We start from the raw sequence: 10,196 nt of genomic DNA on the forward strand, positions 1-10,196 counted from the left end.
GAATTTGGCCAAAAGTATATCCTAATCTGCAATAAAACAATAGACAAGGAACTAAAGCTGAAGAAATTGATGAAAGGCTATAAAAGGAGGACCACAAGGAGCATTCAAGTGTTGGAGTTCCAGCTTTATTGTATTCATATTCTGAGCTCTCCAAGATTTTAACTTTGAAAGGCTATAAAAGGAGGACCATAAGGAGCATTCAAGTGTTGGAGTTCCAGCTTTATTGTATTCATATTCTGAGCTCTCCAAGATTTTAACTTTGGTCTTCTTAGCTTCAATTGTTTATCTTGTAAAGAAGGCTTGTAAGAGATTGTTTTAATTCCAAAAGAAGTTGGACTTGGAAAAAAAAACTAGTGGGACTTTCAGTAATGACTCATAATCGAAGAGTCATATAAGTCGTGGAGTAAGAACAAGAATTTCGAACCATATCAAATCAAATGTGTTAGTATTTGTATTCTTGTTTTGTTTGTTTCTACATGGTATATTTTATTCAATTGACTTGGTCAAATAATTAGTATGTGTTTAAGTGTTAATTATAAAAATTCACTATTTTATCTCCTTTGGTACATCTTCAATGCAAATTTTATGGGAGGTTTGTACTCTTCTCAGAGTGGTACTGTAGTTAAGACATTAGATATTATCATATTAAGTCATGGGGTCAAAACTCAACGTGTCCAAGTATATCTTCTCCCATGTCTTGGCCACTGCACTAATGACTAGTAGTCATAAGTGATTTACCTCTTCCGCATTAACTTAGGAACGGGTTAGTAGAGGTACTGGGAGTGAGCGAATCATATTTTGCCACACTTGTGAGAGGTTTGTAAAATCAAAAAAAATCTAAATAAAAAAGCTTGAACTATTGTAAATGTGATGTTTGAAGTTTATAGTTCAACAGCGGTATTGAAAACTCAAACATGTTTTTTTCTTTTGAAGATGAAACTCGTAATTAATAATAAACTAGTGTTGCATTATGATTTATGATTTGTAATATAGAGAGTTATATTATTTGTAACGTAGGACCCATAAAAAATTGTAAAAGTTTTTTTTATCGTAGCGAGAATAGTAAATTTTCCGTTTTTAACATGGCATTGATGTAACACATTAAGGACTAAAAAAAATTTATTTAAAGGTTTAAATACGTAACCCAACCCCAAGGCTTAGCGTAGCTGGTTCCTAGGAGGCAAAATTATTTCCTTAAATAAAAGTTTAATTCATGAGGCTCGTAATCATGGAATATCCTCCCTCTTAAGAGTCTCCTGTATACTTAATTTATTTACTTATATTTTATTATGAGACCAATAATACTGAGCCATTTGAGAGGATGGAAATCATCTTTCATTTCCTATGTGATTGTACTATTATAAGTATCAACTCCGTATATGTGATCCTGGGTGCTAAATTTATACAAACTAAGTTAAATAGGTCTCACATTTTAGCCCAAAGTCGGTTGCTCAAGTTTCTACAATTAGAACCAAAACCACAATCTAATATGAAATTTAAAATTATTAATAATTACTTACATGATAAAAAAAATCTTTAAATAAATTAAATGCATTAATAAAAATTTAAAATTAAATTTATCTTAATGCAAAAAAGAAAAGAGTGGGGTTGGAGTGATGATATGCAAGATTGGCGACGTGAGGGATTATAAGAATTACAAAAGAGAAGACATTATCAATTAAATAATTATATAATAGAATAAATAGATTAGTAAAAAAATTAAAATAAATGTGAGTTGAGATAATAAAAAATAAGGGGATGAGAGTAAAGAGTGAGAATGTGAATTGTTTGACCGATGTATTTAGGAAACCAAATTAAGGATTAATTTAGTATTTTAAGGTTAAACTTGACAATTAGTTACTTTATTTAAAGTAGAAGATTATACGATTCTATTATCTAAACTTCATTGTAACACAGGATCGTATTGATTTTATTAATCTTACGTGATTTTAATACCAAATCAATCTAATACTTTATAATCTTAAAATTATAAGATTCTTCCGTGGTGATTTATTTTGGATTAGTTTGGCAGCAGAAAAGAAAGTTTGGTGGGTGATCCAAAAATGAAGCTACATCTCACTCACTCTCTCTCGGCTGGCTGACGTTGACTCTCCATCCAACAGCTCGTCTTAACTCGACCCGCCGCCACTACTGACTGCGCCATTTTTGTTGAGATCTAATCCAACACGAAGCGAGCACCTCCCATGGCTCGCTTTCTTCTTCCTGCCGGAATCGAATGGTTGAATCCGACCAAACAAATCACATCCATCGCAAGGTCAAGGTACACGTTTTTTCCCCCTCTCTTGAAGCAAAAGTCCATTTACGACCAACCCCACCGATTTCTTTTCATTTAATTACCTCCTTTTTAGTTGGCTGCTCAGCTTCCAGGTCCCCAATTCCAGGCCTCCGGGCACCAACCACCCCCTGTCCTTTCCCACCCTCTGCCCAGAGGAATCTTCCCTTCTCGCCGTGTAAAGATTGCTCCTTTCTTCGATCTCGTCGCCCTTCTCTCTGCAAGAGGAGATCGGAGGGGGTTATGGCCGGCGGCTTTCGAGTTCTGCCGCTGCTGATCCTTTGCTCTCTCTTCCAGGGAATTCTTGGAGAGGAGCACCAACCCAATCGCCCTACGGAGAGGATTTCCGGTGAGCTTTGAATTAAAAATTTTGTTTTTTTTTTGTTTCTGTTTATTTTGGGGATAATAGCTCTTGTTTGAGATTAGATCTGAACTTGGAGGCATTTGATTCAAGGGCTGCCTTTCTCCTTGTTTATCTGCTTTTATTTTTTTCCTCCTTCCCTGAAACCAAGTTGGTTACTTCTACTCTTCCTGTGAGATGCGACTTCATGACGATTGTTCTTTTTCTTTTGTTTTCCGTGAAGTTGAGACTGCAGAGACAATTTTTTTACTGATTAGCTTGATCTCAAATTAGAGAGTCTTTAGAGTTGCTTCGTCATCAAGTTGGTAGAACTATAAAGTTTTTTTCTATTGATGTCAACTTAGTTATACCTTTCCTTTCCTTACGAGAAACGAATTTGGTTATTTTTTTTGTTTGACGAGTTCTACTCTTCCTATAAGATGTGAGTTTATGATGGTTTACCTCTTTTTCCTGGAAATAAAATTACAGATGCAAATTTGACTGACTAGCTGCTTGATCTCAAATTATAAAATTTCTGGTTTTCTTAATTCATCAATTTGGTAGTGCTATCACAATGTGGATATGGAGAATGTTTGTGGTTTTTTGCTTCTACCACAATGTGGTTTAATAAGAAATTATAGAGTTTGTTTTTGCTTAATTCATCATTTAGTAGCACTGGTTTGTGGTTTTTTTGCTTCTATCTCTTCTATCTTGTTTAAGAGGGGCGTGATATGGAGTTCTTAATGTGAATATACTCTTAGTAATTTTAAATTGTCTCCCAAAAAATTCTTCTTGATCATGATCCATGGATTCATTATGTTTGTGAACATTTTACCTTATTACTATGAAAACCTTTTGCTATGACAGCCATCTTGGGGCTTCTTTTTAGTAGATTTCCCAAAGGCCAACTTGAGTTTGGGTTCTTCCAATAGAGAAAAGCATTTTTTTTCCCCCCTCAAATCTTACTTTTTCTTTACAAACCCAAAAAACCTTGCACAGTGAACTAAGAAGAGCGAGAGAAGCATATAAATCCTTCACTTCTCCAACTTTTTAATGGTAATGTTTGCTTCTTAAAAAGTATAACAATCAATTTGTAAGAGCGAGAGATGCATATAAGTTTTTTGTATTTAAAATGGACCGTTAAGGTGTTTTTTCCTTGCCTTGAGCAAAAAACAAAATCTCTTTCTAGAACAAATCATGCCATTTTGGCAAGAAACTTATCAAAGGTTTTTTAGAAGTCTCAAGTGGATTATTCATATATTTTTGAGTTGTGCCTCAAGGGAATTTTGACAAAAACTCCTCATGTCATTTTAACGAGAAATTCATATCAGAGGCAAGAGTTCTTAGGTGGACTGTTCATGTGCAAGTTGAAATGGACCATTAAGGAGGTTTTTATAGAAATTCCTTGATTGCTAAAATTACATTTTGGCTAGAAGATCATATCAGAGCTTCCTAGGAATTTCAAATGGTTTTGAATTGAAAACAAATCATCTTTTGAATTGTTTTTTCCCCCAAAGTGAGTTATTTTGATTCATCAAAATTTCAAATCAAAATTAATCTTTTGAGATTCCTAGAAAGCTTCTAGTATAATTTCCTAGTCAAAAAATGACATGATTTCATTGATTAAAGAGTTCTTGTCAAAATATCCTTGATCTTCCATTTTAACTGGAAAACACATGAACATTGTACTTGAGACTTCTACAAAACCTCTCGTATAATTTTCTTGTCAAAATGGCATGATTTGTGTCATCAAGAAGCTTTCCTTAAAATGACCTTGATGATCTATTTCAACTTGAAAACACATAAACAACTCACCTCTAATGTGACTTTCTTACTAAAATTAAATGATTTGGTCCATCAAGTAGAATTTTGAAGATATTTCTTGATGGTCCATTTTAATTAAAAGAAAATCTGCGTATATCTATCGCTCTTACCAATTCACTAGTATAAATGGACAAGTTTTCATCATTACTATAATTTAAAAAGATAGAAAGATTTTTGTTTGCTAAATCACAGGTGTTTCCAATATATGGAGAGAGCTGCATGATTTGAGCAAAATAAAGTATCACGTGCCTTTTGGGAAAAATCAAAATTTAAAGCGTTGTTCGGAAATCTCTTTATTTTTCTTGTTTAGGGATTGATCTAGGATATACTTGGTATCAAGATTTGCAAATTTGAATTATTATATGAAAGGAGTTTGCAACTGGAAAAGCATATGTATTTCTGTCCAATCTCAACTTTTTAAAGTGGGTTGTCACACTCAAATTATGACTAATATCATAATTTGATGTCAATGTGGATAAAATCATCAGGTTATGGAAAACATTAAGATAGAAATATTTAGGTATTGAAGGTTATGTCGAGGTTTATGGTTTGAGCATTATTACACTGCAATTTCACTGTCAGCGCATTACTATTAGAGGGGCATGGTATGGCAACTGTAACCTTGATGTTCTAATACAATTTGATATAATCCACACTTAGAAACAGCTATGGAATCAAGATAAAATTCATGCTCAAGATTCAAGATGCCCTTAAATTTCTTATTGGCCTAATTATTTATCCTTCTCTTGATAATCTTAGGTTGAAAGTGCATTCCATCATAAGCTCTGATACTTGGATTCCTCATTTACCCGTTGATACCTATGGATGCGATAATCAAAGACCACCACTGCAAGTGGACATATGACACATATATCTATCATTTGTTTAAATTTTCATTAGTAACTGTGTTGTGCACTTAAGTGCATAGATCTATGCCCATTTCAGATTCTCATACTAGAGCAACTTAGATTATAACAATGGCTGAAAGTGAAAGTGCCTTGTGTTATGTGGGCTCCCTCTTTTTATCAACTTTACATTATTGACAAAGCAACAACCTTAGATTTATTAGGTATTTTGATTAATGCTTAAAGGGCAAAATTTCAACCGATTGTTTTAGCTTGTAATATAAGCATATGTCATTGTTTCTCACTTCTAAATAAGAACTACCTTTTAGACCCCAAATTATAACTAAAATTACTCTTGGACAATATTCATGGCCAAACATATATCACTATTAGATTGCTAAGTGTCTTTACTGCAGGGAGTGCGGGAGATGTTCTAGAGGATGATCCTGTTGGCAGGTTGAAAGTGTTTGTGTATGAGCTACCTAGCAAGTACAACAAAAAGATTCTCCAAAAGGATCCCAGATGCCTCAATCACATGTTTGCTGCTGAGATATACATGCATCGTTTTCTGCTCTCAAGCGCTGTCAGAACTTCTAATCCCGAAGAAGCTGATTGGTTTTATACCCCAGTTTATACAACTTGTGACCTAACTCCTAATGGACTCCCATTACCCTTCAAATCACCGCGGATGATGAGAAGCGCAATAGAGTTGATTTCCACTACTTGGCCTTACTGGAACAGAACTGAAGGGGCTGACCATTTCTTTATTACACCACATGATTTTGGTGCATGTTTTCACTACCAGGTGAGTTTTCTATGGTTGAGTGAAAGTTCTCTTTTTGCGAACTTTCTTTTACTATTTCACATTACCTTCTTATAATCATCAAATCTGATACTATAGGAAGAAAAAGCTATTGAACGAGGAATCTTACACTTGCTTAAGCGTGCCACACTGGTTCAGACCTTTGGGCAACGAAATCATGTTTGCTTGAAGGATGGTTCAATTGTTATTCCTCCATATGCCCCTCCACAGAAAATGCAGGCTCATTTGATTCCTCCTGACACTCCTCGTTCCATTTTTGTTTATTTCCGAGGCTTATTTTATGATGTAGGGAACGATCCAGAGGGCGGCTACTATGCAAGGTGAGCTTTAACTACCGAAAGTTTAGTTAACTCATTTCTTTATCTAAAGCTTAAGATTACTGATGTTCAATGGCATACCTTACTGCTTTGTGTTGGAATAGAGGTGCCCGGGCATCAGTATGGGAGAACTTCAAGAACAACCCACTTTTTGACATCTCTACGGAACATCCTACCACTTATTATGAAGATATGCAGCGAGCAGTATTCTGCTTGTGCCCCTTAGGTTGGGCGCCATGGAGTCCTCGATTGGTGGAAGCAGTAGTGTTTGGCTGCATACCGGTAGTGATAGCAGATGATATAGTGCTTCCATTTGCAGACGCTATACCATGGGAGGAAATTGGTGTGTTTGTGGCCGAGGAGGATGTGCCAAAACTGGACACCATCCTAACCTCAATACCGATAGAGGTAATTCTGAGAAAACAGCGTCTCCTCGCCAACCCTTCGATGAAGCAGGCGATGTTGTTCCCACAACCAGCCCAATCTCGTGACGCGTTCCATCAGATACTGAATGGACTGGCTCGGAAGCTGCCACACGAGGAATCTGTTTATCTTAAATCAGGTCAGAAAATTCTGAACTGGACTGCTGGTCCAAAAGGAGACCTGAAGCCTTGGTAAAAAGGCTCAGGCTTTGGCTTTGCTTAAAGGTGCCTCTTTTATTGCTGTTGTTTCAGCTACATCTGCTTTATACTTTGTTGTTCATACTTTCTTTGAAAGTTACCTTTCTGTTCTTGCCAAGAAACCGCCCAATTTGTTTTTGTTTTTCCTTTTAGCTGGTTGGATACTTGATACTATTATTCAATTTATAGTAAATATAATTTTGATCAAGAAATTTTAACCTCGTAGGAAACCTCGTCTAGACCAAGTAGAGTCGAAGGTGACTATTCGGCTCTTTCCGAGTGAGAAAACATTGACAATGGCTATAGATCTACAAAGGAACAACAGCATTAAGAATGCATATGATTGAGCCAAAAACTTATCACTCTAAAACATCCTATTCCTGCTACTTGAAAAACTTATCACTCTAGAAAAAAGTTGAAAATTTTACATGCCAGTATCTAATTCATAGTTATAACTTATCAGCTATTTTGCCAAGAGCATCAGCTAGTTTGTCGAAGACGATGAGCAGACCATTTGTTTGATCTTTCCTCTCGTCTCGATCCAATTGGAAATTGAGATTTTGAACTTCTAGTTGTGCCGTCAGCATTCTACTGTTCTGGTCTAAAATTTTGATCAGTCTAGTCTGCAGATCATCGTCTTCATCTCCTTCTGGTGATATTCGTCTCCGCTTATGGCCATCATGTGACGGGGAGCCCTTCTCAGGGTTCTGAGCATGCTGTTTGTCCGTTGCCATAGCTGCGTACAGGTAAACTAGTTAACCAAAATCTAGATGAAAATAGAACCTTCAAACAGCTAGATTTAAGAAACAGTTATACTGATATAAAACCACTTAATCCTCCTTGTCTATTTTTTACTTCGCTACGGTATCAAAATTGTATACGATACAATAGAACCCTTTCAATCCCTTCCAAACCATGTTTCTGAACCTTAGTGCCATAACAAAATCGTATGAAGCTGTATAGATTTAACATCTTCTTAGCTTGATTGTAAATGCAGTATGTTCATGAGAAGGATCATTTTAACTTGGTGACTTTGATGACACTGAATTGGGATGATCTTTTATGGTGCCTAGAGAACTGGAAAAGAACCAACTGAATACTAGAAGATGATAAAGATAAATACAAAGAAGGAACATTCTGACAGCTCTCTCTGTGGGAACTAAAATTATCCTGTCGACCTATCAATTGCTTTGAATAAGAACCGAAGAATGTTAAAAAAGAAGAAGAACATGATTCGATTAACAAAGGGATGAGAATCATCATCAAGTGTTTCCCAGCCATTTGGAGTCGGATATATGAATTAGATAAATTTTGATGGTAACTACTAAACCTAACAGAACCCTAAAGTGTTTTCATGTTTTGAGAAATGGGATGAGAATACAAATTAGAAAAAAGAAGTTGAATTTCAATCAAATTAGAAGTATTAGGTATGAGTATATTTACAAACAGACTTTGGGTTGCGTTACTAAATGGAAATTAGGTTCTTCTCCAACTTCCTAACTCAGCTTGTGTGATACTCCGATAATTCCCACTTCTGTTGGTGATATCTATCCTTTCCCTACCACCAATACCAGAAGTATCATTCTCTGCTTCATGATTGAATGAGAAAACTAACGATTTATGTCACTAGAGATATCGGATGAGTTTGAAGAAACAAATAAAATCGAATGATTTCAGTTCAATAGCTTAGAAGAGTAAACAAAATATTCTATAATTTTCAGTAAAATAGATCAGAAACCGTTACCTTCATCAGAGTCAGTTCTCTCTTGTCCAGATGATTCGCAGTTCTTCTCTGTACAACATCAATTACACAAAACATTAGAGGAAGAACAACAAAAATCTATCGGAATCAAGCGATTTGGTACGTGAATCCTTAAAATTGAGTGATCGATCAAAAATCCGTCTACCGGAGATTGGCACAGCTGCTACAGGCTGCGGTGGCGGCGATGGATCATCTTCCTCCTCTTCCTCTGCCTCCTTCTCCTCCTCCGAGAAGGATCCATCCTCGGTCTCTGTCGGCCTGCTGTCGAGTGGCGGTGTCAGTCCGTCCCCTTTCTTACCGTCGTCCTCTTCCGCAGCCGGCTCAACCTCCGCTTCCGATTCCGGCAAGTCCGCCCCGTCGAGGATGTCGTACACCTCCCGGTGGAAAAACCCCGGCAGCTTCCTCTCCCTCCGCAGATCATTCCTCATCGTCCAAAACGACTCTTTTCCGCTCGCCTCCCACACCTTTATCTTCTTGAAGTCGCCGGCGAGGTTGCTCCACCGCTTCCGGCACTGCACCGCACCTCGATTCACGCCGTGCCGCCGGCAGTAGGACGAGACCGATGCCCACTTAGGCTCCACCGTTCCCACCTCCCCGCCACCCCCTACGCCACCGCCGCCCCGCCCGCGCACCCTTCCGCGGCTCTCCACCGCGCGCTTCCCCTTGATCAGCACCAGTATCTCCTGCCTGGTCCACCGCGGCGAGCGCCCCCCTCCCGGTCCTCCGCCGCCCTCGCCACTCTCGCGGCCGTTGGAAACCACAGCCCCGACGGCGTTCGCCATCGGCGCAACCCAACGGACGACACCCGCGACGATCCCGTAAAACCCACGTCAAACACTTAACCGTGCATTAACAGAATCAGGCGGGCGCCGTCATCGTGTGCCCTCCTCCGTGTAGGTTAGAAGGAGATGACTTGATTAGGCCTTAATTATCCTCTCCTCCCTCCAATCCCCGATCCCTATCCGTGCGTTTAATTAAATTAAAATTAAATAAAATGAAGATTTTATATAAAGAAAGTCATATCTTAGACATTAAAATGGGCTTGGTCAAGACCATTAATTAAGGGAAAGGAAAAGGGATATCCCTTTCCTAGTGTGAGGTTGATAAGCCACTAGTCGTCCACCACCACCACCCTAAAACTCTTTAAGATTGTTGTTGTAATCTCCTAATGCAACCTCCTTCTTTAACCTTGTTTATATTCTATTAGAGATTGTGGTTGGTGGTCCTTATGGGTGTGATCATCATTTCTAACCTTGTGTGGCTCTTGGTTAGGATTAAATCCTTTTCTTAGTTGATGGGTAAGCTTATATATATATTTATTATTATTATTAGTTGAATTTTGAAAGTGATATGTTTCATTTCATAGAAATTT

General features: G+C 37.6%; 2 protein-coding genes across 2 annotated transcripts; one reads left to right on the top strand and one right to left on the bottom strand.

Annotated features, from left to right (window-relative positions):
- Positions 1 to 2,366: 2,366 nt before the first annotated feature.
- LOC122045412 (probable glucuronosyltransferase Os01g0926700) lies at positions 2,367 to 7,214 on the top strand. The gene is made up of 4 exons (XM_042605631.1): positions 2,367 to 2,642; positions 5,719 to 6,107; positions 6,204 to 6,445; positions 6,547 to 7,214. Exons 1-4 carry the CDS (start codon positions 2,537 to 2,539, stop codon positions 7,058 to 7,060), a joined length of 1,251 nt encoding a protein of 416 aa, XP_042461565.1. The 5' UTR covers positions 2,367 to 2,536; the 3' UTR covers positions 7,061 to 7,214.
- A 137-nt stretch (positions 7,215 to 7,351) lies between these two features.
- LOC122045413 (trihelix transcription factor ASR3-like) lies at positions 7,352 to 9,746 on the bottom strand. The gene is made up of 3 exons (XM_042605632.1): positions 8,970 to 9,746; positions 8,807 to 8,854; positions 7,352 to 7,798 (listed from the first exon to the last, which is right to left on the bottom strand). Exons 1-3 carry the CDS (start codon positions 9,604 to 9,606, stop codon positions 7,512 to 7,514), a joined length of 972 nt encoding a protein of 323 aa, XP_042461566.1. The 5' UTR covers positions 9,607 to 9,746; the 3' UTR covers positions 7,352 to 7,511.
- Between the last annotated feature and the right edge of the window lie 450 nt (positions 9,747 to 10,196).

Source organism: Zingiber officinale, chromosome 2B (genome assembly GCF_018446385.1).
Source record: "Zingiber officinale cultivar Zhangliang chromosome 2B, Zo_v1.1, whole genome shotgun sequence".
Classification (NCBI taxonomy): Eukaryota; Viridiplantae; Streptophyta; class Magnoliopsida; order Zingiberales; family Zingiberaceae; genus Zingiber; species Zingiber officinale.

Coding starts and splice junctions, on each gene's coding strand:
- LOC122045412 (XM_042605631.1), top strand. CDS start 2,537: ATGGCCGGCGGCTTTCGAGTTCTGCCGCTGCTGATCCTTTGCTCTCTC. Junction 2,643..5,718: donor CCCTACGGAGAGGATTTCCG/GTGAGCTTTGAA, acceptor TCTTTACTGCAG/GGAGTGCGGGAGATGTTCTA. Junction 6,446..6,546: donor GAGGGCGGCTACTATGCAAG/GTGAGCTTTAAC, acceptor GTGTTGGAATAG/AGGTGCCCGGGCATCAGTAT.
- LOC122045413 (XM_042605632.1), bottom strand. CDS start 9,606: ATGGCGAACGCCGTCGGGGCTGTGGTTTCCAACGGCCGCGAGAGTGGC. Junction 8,855..8,969: donor AGCAGCTGTGCCAATCTCCG/GTAGACGGATTT, acceptor GATGTTGTACAG/AGAAGAACTGCGAATCATCT. Junction 7,799..8,806: donor GAGAACTGACTCTGATGAAG/GTAACGGTTTCT, acceptor ACCTGTACGCAG/CTATGGCAACGGACAAACAG.